Source organism: Onthophagus taurus, chromosome 1, assembly GCF_036711975.1.
Source record: "Onthophagus taurus isolate NC chromosome 1, IU_Otau_3.0, whole genome shotgun sequence".
NCBI classification, from domain to species: domain Eukaryota; kingdom Metazoa; phylum Arthropoda; class Insecta; order Coleoptera; family Scarabaeidae; genus Onthophagus; species Onthophagus taurus.
In genome coordinates, this window is record NC_091966.1 from 31,321,244 (window position 1) to 31,338,540 (window position 17,297).

Below are 17,297 nucleotides of genomic sequence, written 5' to 3' on the forward strand. Positions count from 1 at the left end.
ATAAAATGTAATTCTGTTCATTTGAATATTTCACTTAATCTAAAAGATGTCAGTTTTTTACTAAAATTGCAGTATCAAATTTAATAAAAAGTTTCAACAAATATTTTTTCTTCTTAGCAAAAATTAGAATACCAAATTACAATAAAAATGCTATCGATTTCTGTGTTGTTTTTCAAGACTTTATTTTGATTGAATAAATCAATCAATACTTGTAGTCTTTGGACCGTAGATTCCAAGTCATTTCTTTAAGCAACATATCCTGATTCTACGCCAAGATATGTTGGCGGGATGTATATCCATACAGGAGAATACAGGATATCATATCCATATATTCATTAAAGCTGTTATCACAGTATGTGAAATGGTAGAATGGTAGGGGCAAGGGAGAATTTTGATGAAGACCTTCTCTGCGGTGAATATGTGGAAATAACAGCTTTTAAGCTTAATGGACAACGAATGAAAAACATTGATTAAGGTTGAGCAGATTGTAACATTCAACTCATCAACAGTATCGTCGCAACCTTTCGAGAGACGGTACGTGTGCATCATAGTGTTCGGTGATTAAAGGAAAATTCTTAAATTATCGTGTGTACCATAAAGCTAGCGGCATGATCGCAAAGTCAATCACTTATACTACTTCCGATTAGGAAGACCAAGAGGAAGACGTGAAAAGTCACCAAGGAAATAACCACAAAAAAAAAGATCAACAAACTCACTAATCGAATGTGAAGGTAAATCTCTCACAACAATTTAAAATACCAACAACAACAAATGCTAAATCAACAAATGATTTACATCAAAATCAACAAACGAAGTCAACCAAAATAACTGCGTTCAATAAACGAATCGCGAACCAGAAGAACCACAATGGTATCTTTTACGTCACCACAGATAACGAACTATCGAGAATCAAGTTATATGAGTATTGGGCGATAAACAACTTTAACCTCAGAGATGAAATAATAAAACCAAAAACTGGATTTCTCATAAAGTCAGAATGCGTTAAAAATTAACTAAAATTAATTTTATTAAAACTACAAGAACAAAAAATTATTTCAAGCTTTAAAGTATCAAATTCAAGTAACATCGAAAGAAAACTACCAGCGGCATCCTATTCAGCAGTAATTACTACTGTTGACCTCGAAATTACAGACAGTGAAATAAGCGAATTGCTAATTTCATTACAAATTAAGCATAGATACTGCAAGAGAATTATATACAAAATAACTCAAAGTTCAACTTATAAAATGAGAATAATTACCGGATGTGAATCGTCATATCAAAGAATACTAAAAGAAGGATTGTTCTATAAAACCAAGCACTTTCCAATCGTTGAAAGTTTGACTCCTGCTCCAATGCCAGTTGCATGCTCTAAATGTAACTCTTTTCTGCATACTACAGGCAATTGTAAGCAACCAATAAAATGCAGCAAATGTGAAGGCACGCATAACACCACATTATTCACATTAACATTGCCAGAGAAATGTAACTCCTTACAATTGACAAGAGCTGATCAACCAATTAAGACGAAGATTTATAGAAACATACAATGTCGATACAATTCTTTCATTCTCGGGAAGCTACTTGTACATTATTATGCTTGATTTGGAAAACCCTAACGCAATTTCACCCACGGAACCAATCAATGGAAAACAAGCAACAATACTACAACCTTCCAATGGATAATATCAGATTCCTATACTCCAACATCAATAGCTAAAATCGGAAAGCTATTAATAGGTAACTATTTAAATACTCATCCTATACAGTGCGGTTTATGTGTAGAAACAAAATTCAAGGAACATATCAAATTTCAAAACTGGTCTGTATTGGAAAAAATATCTGAAATCGGCAATGTTAATATCAGAGGAGGCTCTGTAGCGCTACTTCACCCATCTCTAGCAGTCAAACATGAAAATAGCCCAAGAATAAATAACAGATTAAACGAATGCACACACTTTTCATTACCATTTGGGACAGAAAAACTACACATTTTCCTGGTATATATTCACCCACATAATGGAATAGATGATACCATATTTATAAAAGCTTCACTATACGATAACGCCATAATAATCGGAGATTTTAATATAAATAAGTCGAAAAACAAACATCTAACAAACTTCCTCAATCAGACTGGATACAAGAAAATAGCTACACCACCTACATTTATCATGCAGGCCAATACCAACATCACGTCTGATTTAGTAAATAGGCTCAGCAAGCATATATCCTCTCATCCATGCTCTAGAATTAATAACAGATCTTGGTTCAGACCACTTCAGCATAGATTTTCAACTAAACATCCCACCATACTCCCCAATAGTAGACATTCCACTACACATTAATATTAATTTATGCAATATCGAAAACGTAAACAATGACATGACAAATTACATCCATAACAATCCTGCTATTAACCCAGAGAACATTTCATCGTTTATCAAACACCTAACGAAATCACTCCCCAAAAAGGAAAAAGTCCTATTACTCTTTCCCACTCCCTCCTTATATCCTAACGTTAATTGAACGTAAAAAATGCATGTACCGAGGGTTCAGAAGAAATGAAGATGATAACACCAAGAAGAGAATTAATGAGCTTAGTAAAAGTATTCATAAGTTAATATGGCAATTCAGATCTTCCAGATTTATTGAAGCGTGTAATAAGTAATAATATCAAATAAAGTAAGGAAAAATCTTTCTGGAATTAAGTCAAAAAACTATCAAAATATAAAAAAATATCCAGCCCGTTTATCTTATAGATCCATCTGATGGCTCCAGCTGTAACACTGATTTCGAAAAGGCACAAGTACGTGCTAAATATCTCGAAGAATGTTTTAAAAAATCGGAAAATCACTTATTCGATTACGACCATCATGATCAGATTGAAGACTAGTTTATAGCGTTTCATAACACTGCACAAATTTCTAGTAACAGATTCAATGTCGACGAAGATGAATACTGGGAATTGTTAAGCAAGGGAAAAAATATTTCGGTCTTCTATGGTAAGCTGACACGAACAATTTTTAGACAATTACATCATAACATTCATGCACATGTAAAAAACATATTCAACTTTTGTGTCCAAAATCAATACTTTCCTAATGAAAGGAAAACTGGGAGAGTAGTATGCATCCCAAAAAAAAGACTGGAACCTACAAACGCCTTCTGGTTATCGTCCTATAACGTTGCTTCCTGTCATCGGGAAAATGTTTGAAAATCTTATTATAGTAGAAACCACGAGAGCTGGCAGTGACAGATCGCTTAAAAATGGTATGAATCAAGATATGGACGTACGACTTAGATTATTTCACTACATACATTTAAATGTAGGTTATGTTAGTAATGGAGGTTATATGTCAAACATTGTCAAAGATATTATTTAATGATTTTCCTTTCAAAGAAAACATTTTCGGCTTGTGAAAACACTAACAGATTCATGACAACGCTCACAAGACATTTCGATTTGAGGTTATAATTGTAAAGGCACATCCCTTAGAAGAACAGACGTACTTTTTCGACGTGGCTATTTGAATTGTACAGCAGACATATTAAACTAATACTATCTCTTTCTAACACACATTACTCTCTAGCGGTTTGTGAACTACGTATGGCATTTGTAAGAGCGGAAAACGATGATTTACTGCCAGCTCTCGTGGCGTCTACTATAAAAAACGACTGCTAATGTATGTTGAAGATAAGATGCCACATAATCAGTTTGGATTTAGAATAGGGAAATCGACTATACATCCACTAGCTATTCTTACTTCAAATCTACACACTTGTCGCTTGCAGCAAATAAAATCAGCAGCTCTTTTTCTAGACATACAAAAAGCGTTTGACTCAGTGTGGCATAATGGTCTGATTTACAAATTACACAAATTAAACGTTCCACCTGAGTTACTCAAATTACTGTCAAATTTTTTAAAACAATCCAAATGAATTCCAAATTCTACAAGGCGTACCACAGGGTTCGCCGCTCTCACCAATACTATACAATGCTTTTGCATATGACATGATGGAAATTTCCGCGCTGTCTACCAATTTATATATGTTGCAATATGCCGACGACACTGCACTAATAGCGCATGGGAAGAAACTTGAAACAGCCATAGTAACATTACAAGAAGTAACTAACAAAATAACTAAATGATGCTCTTCCTGGAGAATTAACATAAACGCTTCAAAAACACAATTTCTAATACCATTCCATAGGATAACAGATAATTTTCCAACAGTATACATCAGACAGACGCAAATCAGTCCTTCAGCGAACATCAAATACCTGGGTATAATCTTTGACAACAAAGTGAAGTCGCATATACACACAAAAAAGGCTAAAATGAAAGCAATCACCAGAGCAAAGCTTTTTAGAAGTTTAACCTACAAGAAAGAAGGCATTAACATCAAATGCGCTGCGCATATTTATAAGACTATTTGTAGACCAATTTTAGAGTATGCAAGCCTATTGACCTGTGATAGCAAGCGATGCACACTAAGGAGTTTGGAAGTTGGCGAAAGAACAAGTCTCCGAGCAGTAACGAAAATGAGACACCCGAACAATTCATTGCACAACATCGCAAATAAAATGCTGTATGAAAAAATCGAAATAAAGCCTTTGACGGAGCGACTTCTAATTTTAGCAAACAAATCTAAGAGCAATATGGCTGAAGAAATGTCACCCCTATTTATACAAGGCTGATAAAATTTTAATTACTGAGATGGGGCGGAAGGATTTTGGTCGATAGCTCTTTTTAGACTTAATCTTGAATGTACATTATGTTGTTGTTTATGTTATATATTGTTTTTAATTGTCTAAAATAAATTCAGTGTCTCTCTCAACTCATCGAAATTCGAAACCAGAACAACAAAGAGGTGAATATACCAACTTAGAATCCGAATTTGTATCCAATTTTCCCTAGTCATTGGAAGGCTGATGTTGAAATGGATATCAAGATGTATCATCTGATAAAAAAAACTTCATATTGTTTTCCTAACCTAAGAGATGCGATCTCAGACGTTCAATTAAGAAATTTTTCACGCGATTCAAAATCTTCTCCAATCCTCAGCCAGAATATCCATATTTAGACGTGTAGTGTAAAACTATCATAGTAGTATAATTATGTAAAGTTAATATATACAACAAAATTTGATATCTTAATCTACTTCACGACATTGTAAATGTTAATGTTGATACAGCAGAGGAACTGGATGCAGGAGTGGGCTTGCCTTTTCGTCTGGTGTCAATATCTAGGAGTCAACAACACAAAGAAAACGACCATGTTGTGCAGAGGAAGACGTTCTCCAAACTTTAGTACACATTCTAAGCAAAAAATCACAGGACAATAGCAAAGATGATTCAGAGAGGCATTTTTTATTTAGTCTTTTGTCTCACTTTAATAGCCTCCCTGATTATCTCAAACTAAAAGTTCTATCTCAAGCAAGAAGCTATTTACATCCTCAATGAATCAGTTATATGATGCATGGATTCAAGTATACATGGCATGAATGGCATCCTACATGTGTTAAAAAGCCAAAAAGCATTCATCAACTATATAGGTAGGTACTTAATGTATCAGAAGGTTTCATTATCTTGATGTAAATAAATGTTAAATAAAATGTGATATACGATTATTATTATTATGAACGGTAATTTATCTTGCTTCCGTGCCCACTTGAGATAAATAAATAATCTTCATTCAATTTCTTAAAAAATATATTTTATAGAAAAAATATTAGAACCACCTCCATGTTTTTAAAATCACGTTATCTCAAAGAATATAAAAAAATGATTAAAAAGTCATTTGTCATGATATAGGGTTGGGATTTATGTTTCCACTAGTCTTTAAGCCCTATTTTTAAGAGTTTTTTTTGTTATATTTGTATTGGGTTTGGGATGGAATTAATATTTCTTGTGTGATAAACCAATCTACAATATTTTTTTTTTCAATACATTTAACGGATTATTACAGAAAATCAAAGGGGTATTAGTAAAAATGTTGAGCGCTAAAAAGGTTCAGTTACATGGTATCAAAGATAAACGATGGATAACAAGAGATAAAGTAAATCAATACAAAGGATTAGTCACACTTTTTCGTAAGTTCAAATTACTTATTATTACTTTAATAACTTATTTTTCTTTTAATTTAGAAAGAGAAAAAGCAATCGAGGGATATGATAAAGTCGTTGTTAGAAAACAACAAGAGAAAATAGTTCATAAACTTAATAAAAGTTTAAAAAATCAGCGACAAGCTTTAGATAACTGCATTTATGGTGATCGACAAGAAATACGGAATTGTTTAAACGTAGATAATCGTTTAAAATTAGCATACCAAGATTTACCAATAGAGGTAAAAAAATCTTAAAATAAATCAAATTAATTTAAAAATAATAAAATTTTAGAAAATTATTGAGCATATCCACCAAGAAAATTTTAATCTTCGTAAAACGTTAGATCGTTTAATTTATAAAATCAAATTAAGAACAGAACATCTTATAAAATGTAAACTAGAGGTTGCTCAATACGAAGATACAGTAATAGAACTTAAAAAGAAAAATAAAATTGAACTTAAATCGCAAGAGATGTCAGCGTTAGTACAAGATGTTATATTACGAAAAGACGCAGCAATTCGAGTCGGTGTTATTTATCGAAAAATAATTCACTTTATGAGAAAAGATAGGATTTATTTTGATAGCGTTTTAAATACTTTACGTGTCGATTTTTATATACAAAACGATTGCATGGTTCAAGCAATTAATTTGGGACAAATGGCCACAGAACAAAGAGACGATTTAACACTTGAATATAACAGAGTTTTGTTAGCTGTGAAACAATATCAAGAATTATGTAAAAAAGAAAATGATTCAAATTATAAACCCAAAAATTTGAAACAATATATGGTTAAATCTAAAGAACAGGTAACATCATTTATATTTATACGTATATTAAGTAGGTTAAGGTCTTTATTTAAAAAGCTTGTGTTCTTGGGTTCATAAATAACGCTGAACAAGAAAGGTTCAAGATTCAACAACAACTTTCCATCTATAATTTAGGGAGGCATTTCTTATTAAATCGCAGTGACAATAAAACATTTTTTTTAGCTTGTCGAAAGATGCCAAGATTTACGTCCACCATCTCCATCAATTGAACATCGTAAACTTGAAGAAATATTTAGCAATTTGAAACAAATTACAAAATCAAGTAAATTATGCGAAATACTTCCTTGGTTAGTATTTTAATAATAGTAAAACCTCGATAAAAGGATTAATACGCTATGAAAAATTTTTAACTTGCACTTTAAACTGTTATAAATACAATAAACACCTATTCTATAACATGTATATTTAAATATACTGATGTGTTAAATAGATAATATCAATAGTATGACTTAAAAATATTTCTAACGAGGTCCGTTATATCGAGGTTTTGCTGTATTGCTTCTGAATTTATTTACTTATCTAAATTTAAATTTAAGTATGGAATTGCAAAAGGAACTTTCAAATAAGTTCCACAACATAATTGAAAACTTAACAAAAGGACACGAAAATTTAACGAATAAAGTAAACCATGCTCAATTATCCCTTTCAAATTATCTCTGTTTTAACGATGAACCATTATCTTATCAACAAGAAGTGCAGCAACTAAAGGATACGATGGAAGAAAAAAATAAACAAATTAAAGAAATAAGGGCTCGTCAACAGATTTTAAATCATGTATGCACCAAAGTGGATGCTGCGATTAAACAAATAGATATTACATGTAACCCGATTATAATTAAAAAGGAGGTTATCCAAAAAAGTCATCCACAATTTACTCCTTATTACGAGCAGTACCCGTTTACAAAACTGTTTGATGAGATTACGTTGAAAATTTCGTATCTACAATCTGTTTATAGCGACTTAGATACATACTGCATTCCACAAAGAGACAAAAGTTTGTACAAAAATTTATTAAAACCACTCAATTCTGCTATGTTGAAAACTACAATGAAAAAACAGTCATATATACAGTTTGCGCAGGCCGAGGACCCATTGATACTCACCAGGGAAGGTGTTAAAGAAAAAAGTTTAGAATATGCTATGAAAGCTAAAATGATTTTAGAAGATTTGTCATAAAAATTAAATAATAAAGATGATTTAACTGTTATAATAAATTATTCATTTGTAAATATTGATTTATAATAGTTCATAACTTCTTTGATTTACGATGTACAGATTTCTTAAATTTTAAAGGTGCACCAAGAACAGTTTTCCAGCATCCCCATGAAACGAGAGATATCTTATTTAGTACATTTCACTTACAACTTTCAAGGCAAGTATCTCTGAAATGGGTACATTAATGTAATTAATGTAACTGACTTCAGTTCTTAAGTATTATTGTTTATCATTGCACAAATATAAAGTGACGCAGCAGTCAAAAGAATCTTTCTCTTCATCACTAACTTTTTTTCTAAAAATTCATTTTAATTTAAAAAAAATTAAAAAATGCATTTTAATTAAAAAAAATATATAATCAAAGAAGTATAAATAAACTTTAAAAAGACTGGAATAATCATAATCCATACTTCAGCAAAAATTTAAGAATTATACTGGTGAAAAGCCAAACTTAAGGGAATAGTCGGGAAGTCTCTGGTCAGAAGGTTAATTTACAAGAAAAAGTCTGAAATCGCAATAGTTATAAACTAGACTTCAGCAAAAAACAGGAATTACATTGTTCAAAGTCCACATGAAGTCTAAAATTACTGTTCAGAGAAAACAAAAAATTGATTATATACCAAACATGATTTTTCATGGCAATACTTATGTGTTCAATAAAAGAATGCGAAGAATATGAACAAGAAACCAATGGACTTGTCTTGTTATTGCACAGGACAGAAATCACCAATACGGAAACTTTGCCAATGCAGGATAAACACAAAAGCAAAGTAACAGCTGCAGAAATGAGGTACTGGGTGGTACAAGATCCGTATAGATAATAAGAGGCTTCCAAAAAGATGATGATAGACACCCAGAAAGAAGTAGCTGTCAGTATCAAGAACAAAACATACATAACGTTGGCAGAAGACTAGATACTGCTTCTAAAAAACTAAATACTACTTTCTGAAGACTAGATACTGCTTCTAGAAGACTAAATACTGCTTTCTGAAGACTAGATACTTCCGACAGATCTAAATACAGCGTCTGGAACACTAAATACTGCCTTCTAAAGACTAAAATTGCTTTGTGGAGACTAAATACTGCTTTCTGAAGACTAGATACTGCTAACAGGTCTAAATACTGCAAAAGAAAGATAAAATATTTTGGAGAAAACATACATAACTTTGGCAGAAGCCTAGATACTGCTTCTAAAAGACTAAATACTGCTTTCTGAAGACTATTGGAGAAAACATTAAAAAGGCGCCGGCGCCCCCTTTTAGGCGGCGCCCGGGTGCAGTGCACCCCTTGCACTCCCGGTAGCGCCGCCTCTGTTCTCAACATCCTAACAGTTTTTGCTACGTAGAAACCTGATATAAGATTACATGATATATGCTGTACGACATGCGCAAAGAATCTTGCATGTTGGGCAAACGGAACGTGATATATGGCTTTTGGAAAACCCATGATTTGAAATATACAACTGTACATACATTCTGCACATAGTGCCGATTTATCTACATCTGCAGTGCCAAATCAGACAAGCGTCATTTGTCTTGGAAAATGATGCCATCGATTTACCTTCATGTAGTGCAATTGGATATGAAATTAATGATCCAACCTATATACCTGATAGAAACCTGACTAACTACTCTTAACAGTCTGGTTCGCGACTTATAACTATCAAAAAATCAGTCTGAAATTTAGTTATATAATAAGCGTTTTATTTATAATTTAAAATATTCTACAATACATGTATACACCTAAGCCCTCTACCCTCCTCCCCCATCTCCACGCCCTCGGCTCCTCGCCCAAATCACCTCCCTCATCTAGCTTCTGCCCTTCCTTTTTTCCATCAGCAGATACTTTGGCAGTTCCTATCTCACTATCTCCCCATACCTTACATTATATCTCCCTTCCCTTATCTGGGACCTCCTTTCCTGCCTCTGTATGTCCCAGTTCCTATCTCTCAGTTCTCTGCATATTTCACATCTCTCCACTCTTCTGTTGTCGATCTCAGTTAGTTAATATACTCTCCTATAATATCCTTCCCTATCTCCGTGCCCATAGATCAGCCTCCTCTCCTTAATTTCCCTCCAGCACTCTCCCTGGATCCTGCAATACGGTGTTCCTTCTAACCTTCCCTCGTACTTCACTGCCCTTCTCCCAGCCTCCATCCTTACTGCATCCCTCCACCTTAACCTCCTCCCTCACTACATACCCTGGAATCTCCCTCGCCAACCCTAGCCCTCACGTGCGACCCGACCTTATTACTTTCCAAGAACCCATATCTCAGGTACGTATACTCTTTCCCTCTTCCCTGCCACCTCCATTCCTCCCTCTTTCTTCTCCCCGCTTTGCAAAACTTCATGATCTTTGTCTTCTCGACGTTTACCTCCAATCTCTTCGCTTTAAAATATCTCTCCAGAGACCTTATCATCTCCTTCATCTCCACCGCCTCTCTTGCCACGACCACCAAATCATCCGCATACGCTAACGTGTGCACCTTCGTTCCTCCTGTCACCACCCCACCCATCTGCCTCCTCCCAAGTCTCTCTTCCAAGTCCGTATATTCCAGAGGTTGATGATCTCATGCTCTAACCCTATTCCACATACCTTGGCTTGCCATTGCATAATCTACTACTGACGCCCCTTAAAATTTAGTTTATTGCATTTACTTCGCTTTTCCTAGTAGATGGTTCTATTATCTGCAGCATTCTGTAATGTTTGAAAGTCCTGTATCTCTGTCCACTGACTGAATATTTCTTAGCCACGATAATGTTTTTCTACCTATTCCACTTTTTCCTCCCTCAAGTTTTCACTGGAGAATGTGGTGTTTGAAATTGTATCCCTGTTCCGTTCTCCTATTTCAAACTTTCTATATTGTACTGTGTTATGTCCAACCGGTATGTTATCTCACTTTGCTTTATGCTGATATCCCACTTTTTTTTAACTATTTGAGCTTTCACAAATGATTGGTGCCACAATCCATAACTCCAAACACGCGTAGATTTTTTGTTTTTAACTTGGCTTGCTGTTTTAGAATTATGTAGTCTATATTGGCAATTTTCTTCTCTCCATGTGTATTTGGGCACAGGATTTCGCATGATTTGTGTCACATAGGTCGAACAAAAAAATATAATAACCATAAAGAGAGTGATTTTTTATTTCGTTTTATAATAATATACATTGAAATGTCATACATGCAATACAATTTGAATAACATAGACTGAATATTAGATATTTGTTTCTGGTATACTTAACATTGATTTTAAGCATCACTTAAAGCAGCGAATTTATTTGTGCTTGCAACAACATCCTCGGTGTCACTTATTTCCTCCTCACAAGTACTCTCTGAAGACTCATCTGGACCACCACAAGCCGCAGAATGCAACTCATCACCATCATCATCATCCGATAAATCTTCAGGAGGAATATTTTCGATATTTTCCATATCGCTACCGCCTTTAGCTTGAATCCATTTCACAATTTCAACATCCGAATGATTTAACCAGAAATCTATCAATAAAAATTATTTAATTATAATATTATTCCTTTTTAGAAAACAAAAACCTTTTCGTTCAGTGTAATGAGGTGGTGTTAAACTTAAACATAATTTTCCATCCAAAGCCATTCTTAAAATACTATTTGCAGCTCGATAAGAATCCAATCGAGCTGCTTTTGCTGTTATAAGACCTCGTTTTTTAGCCCAACCATCACAAATATCCATTGCTGACCAAGAATCATCACCATCTGGATGATCAATTTTTAATAATTTTGGTAAATCAATTCTTTCGGCTAAATTGAATAAATTTTAACATTTTATATTTAAAACAATTTAATTGGTTACCTAAATATTTAATAGTTGTATATGGTTCTCTTAATTGAGCAATAGGAAAACTTCCCATAAGTACTTGACAAACCTTTGGAACTTTCGAAGGAAAAACTAACCCTGGACAATCACACAATCTGACATTGCGTGTTAAAAAGATTGTTTGGAAATGTTTTGTATGACCAGGAGTTCTTGAAACGCTAACAACTTTTTTTCCCATCAAAGCATTCATAACTGAAGATTTTCCAACGTTCGGTTGACCAATACAACCAATAGTTAAAACTCCATCAATATATTTATTGTGTTGATAAAACCCGGTATCAATTTTTTTGATACTTATACTCTCTTCGATTTGTACCGCTTCGTTTTCATCATATTCCATCGACATTTCTTCTTTGATTTTATTTTGCCAGGAGGCTAAATCAACTTGGTCTTTAACAATATCTTTGCAGATATCGAGAAGGAGTTGAGCTCCTTCAGAAGCCATCTTTAGCTTCCCTTTACGTCGGCGTACTTGTAAACCGGATTTATTCGATTGATTTCCAATTAAATTGTAACCTGGCAAAGAAGTAAACATCAAAATGTGTAAGTTTGGGTATTTCTCTTTGAAATAGTTTTTCCAAGCCGCCACTAAAGGAGCTGGGGATAAATCTATTTTATTCATGACTAGAATCATGTCCTTTTTTAATACGTTTGTTGTGTAATCATATAAAGAAGGTGGAAACATCAAAGCTGGAAATCTGATATCAATGATAAATAAGATTATATCCGACATTTCAAGTACTCTCCATAATTGTCGCCAAGTTTCTAAGTTGAGTTCGAAATAACTTAAATCTTTCCATGAAAATTTCTTTTCTAAATGATTTAAGTACTCCTATAAATACAAAAAAAAATTAAGGAAAAATTCAAGAATCATCATGTATTTTTTTTTAATCGATGTGAAATGACACAAAAAACATGTTAAAAATAAAAAGAAAGTGCGGAAAAGTGTAGAAGACGTATGGCTAAACGCGAATGTTTCTAATTCTAGGTGTAGTATTAGTGATATCTTATGCTAACTAGCGCTATATACCTACCACTGTCACTAGAACTAACATTAGACCTAAAATTGGAAACATTCAGGTTTAGCCGTCTTAAGAGACGCACGGCTAAACCCGAATGTTTCTGGTTCTAGGTCTAGTGTTAGTTCTACATTTCTTTCAATAAAAATATACCACAATCTAACGCTAAACAACATTTAAAACTAGAACTAACACTAGACCTAGAACTAGAAACATTCGGGTTTAGCCCCACGTCTCTCAAGATGGCTAAATCCAAATAATTCTAGTTCTAGGTCTTGTGTTAGTTCTAGTGACAGTGTTAGTGTAAAACTAGAACTAACACTAGTTTGAAGACGAACGGCTAAACCCGAATGTTTCTAGTTCTAGATCTAATGTTAGTTCTAGTGACAGTGGTAAGTAGCACTAGTTGGCATAAGATATCACTATGCTGCATATTTTTATGTCTTCAGACGCACGGCTAAACCCGAATGTTTCTAATTCTAGATCTAGTGTTAGTTTTAGTGCAATAAAAATACACTCATACTTCATTATACGGTGGTGATATATTCTTCTAATGTCGGCAGCAAAAAATATTCCCCGAAATGCCGTATAACGAAACTACATGTACAGGGTGGGCAAATTTGGGTGTTATTATAGGCTATCTCAGAAACTATAAGAGATACGAAAAAAGTAGGTGCCATGTCCCGGTCTCTTTTTTCGAGACTAATCCAATCCTGCAAACCCCAACCTCTATCTTCTTTTGTTTTTAAGTTATAGCCAAAAAGTTAAATTTTCGTGATTTCAAAAAATACTCAAATTTCGTTTATTTTTCAAATTAGAGAAATGGGGTTGATACGTTCTTAAGACACTTTTTTAAGTAGAATATACTGCCGTTGAAAAATTTTAAACATACTTGATGATTTTTGAGATACAACACAAAGTTGTGTTTTTTTAAATACAAACTATACTTGATTATGATGTTATTGAAAAGAGCATACTTTTAGCTTTCCAATGATGTATCGCATGTATGGTGTCTTTGCAAAAAATAAGCGTTAATTTTCAATTCCAAAATAGTAAGCGCCATGGTTCAAAATTTTGATTATAGTAGGCGGGTCCGGACAATAAATACTACCTAGTGGCTATAATATATGCCATATATGGTTTTGCACGAATATCACAGAATAAAGGTGGTTTTACTATTATTCAGGATAACATTGGTTTTGTACCAACGAATAAAAACTTTGAATAGTTAATTTAAATTTCTCAGCATCTTATCCCTGACTTTGTTCACCCTGTTCAAAATACGTAAATGCAGTGGCCAACTTTTTTAAAGTGAATTGTGGGATTGTGATGTCAACTATTTCGTTCTTTGCAAATTCAATTAACTCGTCATTCGAAAGTGACATCCAACAAATTCACGACAATTTCCTTCCAAGTCGTCAAAACCAACTTATTTTGCTATGTTTTGTCTAATTTCTGGAAGCAGGTGATCAGGGCTACTGTTGTTAGTTGCAGGACTAAGACAGTCGGGCAAAATTTTTTCCATGCGCGGTTTAATGTTGTTGATTTCAACTCATCCCATGATTCGCCAATATTGGCTACAGCATCTTTTATATTGAATTGCGTCCAAAACTCATTAATTGATAATGTTATTGGTTTCATTAACACGTTTTCGAAACGTTTTCCGCAAGTAGTAAGGTTTGAATGTTCCTCTTACTCCTTGATCCATTGGCTAAATCATGGCAGTTGTATTTTTAGGCAAATATTCAATTTTCATATCTTCAGACAAGTCCGATATAGTGGTGGTATGTCCAGGAACGTTATCCAAGAGAAGCAGAATTTTTTGACCCAAATTGTTCTTCTAAACAAATTCTTCCATTTTAAGACAAAAGTGGTTATTGAACCAATCTTGAAAAAGGATTTTTGTCATCCAAGCTTTTTTGTTAGATCTCCAAACAATAGGTACTCTAAATAGGGGAATTACCAAGTTTAGGCGTAATTCGAAACATCGCAGGCCGTAAAGCGAAATAGAGATATATTTTAAAGAGGCCGTGATAGCGAATCGCCGTATAAAGTGGGCCGTATAGGGAGGTATGAGTACATATATGCAACATAGTGATATCTTATGCTAACAAGCGCTACCTACCACTGTCACTAGATCTAACATTAGAGCTAGAACTAGAAACATTCAGGTTTAGCCTTCTTAAGAGACGCACGGCTAAACCCGAATGTTTTTGGTTCTAGGTCTAGTGTTAGTTCTACTTTTCTAACTAGAACTAGCACTAGACCTAGAACTAGAAACATTCGGGTTTAGCCGCACGTCTCTCAAGACGGCTAAACCCGAATGATTCTACTTCTAGGTCTTAGATTAGTTCTAGTGTAAAACTGGAACTAACACTAGACCTAGAACTAGAAAGTATCGGGATTAACTGTGCGTCTTCAGACTACCTAACGACTAACCCAACCCGCAATTTACAACTCACCCTCTGCTCCATGCCTAACCATTTGAGACATTTGAGAAATTCGCACTGGTTTAAATGTTAATTAACCTAACTCAACAAAGTGGAGTTTCTACACAAAATTCTGAAATAAATCAGTAAATTAGGTGGTTCCGAATGTAATGTTTAAAGAGGGTGGTAGGGCATCAATTATAGATTTTAGATTATCTTCCAAAAATATGCGTTTTAACCAAATGTGCTGCGAAAATACAGTGTGTTAATTAATTATCGTACCCGACGTCATTATTACGGTTTATCATAAAGCCGATTAAAATTACAGATTTCTGTATTATTTTGATATAGTAGTAATTAATAGATGGAAGCACCATTTTTTTTAATGCTTCTGAAGTATTAAACTTAAATAATAACGATAAATTTAGTTATATTTATTACAAAAAACGAATGTACAACTTCATTTGAATCAAGAAAAATTGAAAATTGAAATTCTAAAACATCAATTATTTTATAAATTGATATATTAATGATAAGGGCCTCTTCCCATTGGAGTTCCCCACCAGGACCTACGCAAATCGCGTATTGCAGTACCAATACTGTGGTATTGGTTGCATACTTCCAATAACGTCGGGTATGATAATTAATAGACTGCCTAAGTAGTTAGCAGTTAAGTGATATAATTAGCAACACAGTTAGCAACGAAAATGTTTGGAGTCGGTATAAGCTTCGCCCATCTCTATGACGTCAAGACTTGCAATGATGACGTAGGGTACGATAATTAATTAACACACTGTATATGGTTAGCACGGTCGATGACGTCACAAAAAGTGACGTCACGTCGAAACTTTACCTAAAGTGATTGTTCAGTAAATTTTACACTTTTACGCATTTTTTTTATTTGTAACGGCTTACTTGAATGATTTCCCGTCGATTAAAAAAAAATTGTCGATTTTGAAGCCACATAATTCTTGAATTATACCAAAATTAATTTTAAGCATATGCAACCAAACATACACAAAGCAGATAATTATCATTTAAAGTAAATTTAAATTTTAAATTACTTACCATAAAATATCTTTGCTCCCTCATTTCTACTTCTTCTCTAGACATGTCGTAAGACCATAAAGGCCTCTTTGGAAAATCTAAATCTTTAGGAAAATATTCATCGCCATTAATTTCCAATTTATCTTCGCTAATATACTCCAAAGAATGTCTAGCAAGTTCTTTTCTTCGTTTAATTTCCTCATCAGCTTCCTTGTAAAATTGTAAAATATACCGATTTCCCTGTTTCCCCCTTGTTGGTTGATAATTGACTTTTTGAACAGCTTCAGAGCCATTCTCTTCGTCGTCGGAACGATCCATCAGCAAAACTTTCTTTCGATTCGCTTTATTTATAGGTGTTAGAGGAAAATAACGAATGGTTTTTTGAGGCTCTCGTTTACTTACTACCCCTATGGTCCTGAGATTGTGGATGTTTCCCTTGTTTTTTAGCCTTGAGCTGTTCTTTCTTCGCTTTTCCGCTGAACGGAATTTTCCTTCGTCCTTGTGGCATTTTCTTTCATACCCGAAAGAGGAAAAATTACTTTTTTTTTCTCACCAAAACACACTTTACACTGACAGATAAAAAGCAGATAAATAACAAGGTCACGTGACGTTTATGTTAACCCTTTAGTTAAGGCGGGGTGTTTAAAAATTAATTTAAAACATTATTTCAACAGTTTATGTGGTTCAAAGCGAACCTTTCAGTACTAAACAGATTTATTTACGTTATCGGAACCCGTGTATTAAATTAGTTTGTAAATGATAATAAACTGCGCGTTAAAATAGCGACTTTTAACT

The 17,297-nt window shown here is 33.8% G+C and overlaps 2 protein-coding genes across 2 annotated transcripts; one reads left to right on the forward strand and one right to left on the reverse strand.

Annotated features, from left to right (window-relative positions):
* Positions 1-5,768: 5,768 nt before the first annotated feature.
* Positions 5,769-8,153, forward strand: LOC111417621 (interaptin-like). The gene is made up of 5 exons (XM_023049959.2): positions 5,769-6,096; positions 6,151-6,350; positions 6,403-6,918; positions 7,102-7,226; positions 7,476-8,153. Exons 1-5 carry the CDS (start codon positions 5,997-5,999, stop codon positions 8,113-8,115), a joined length of 1,581 nt encoding a protein of 526 aa, XP_022905727.1. The 5' UTR covers positions 5,769-5,996; the 3' UTR covers positions 8,116-8,153.
* A 3,122-nt stretch (positions 8,154-11,275) lies between these two features.
* On the reverse strand, positions 11,276-17,106 carry LOC111417598 (Nucleostemin 4). The gene is made up of 5 exons (XM_023049929.2): positions 16,905-17,106; positions 16,524-16,843; positions 11,984-12,839; positions 11,707-11,931; positions 11,276-11,652 (listed from the first exon to the last, which is right to left on the reverse strand). Exons 1-5 carry the CDS (start codon positions 17,008-17,010, stop codon positions 11,405-11,407), a joined length of 1,755 nt encoding a protein of 584 aa, XP_022905697.2. The 5' UTR covers positions 17,011-17,106; the 3' UTR covers positions 11,276-11,404.
* Positions 17,107-17,297: the final 191 nt, after the last annotated feature.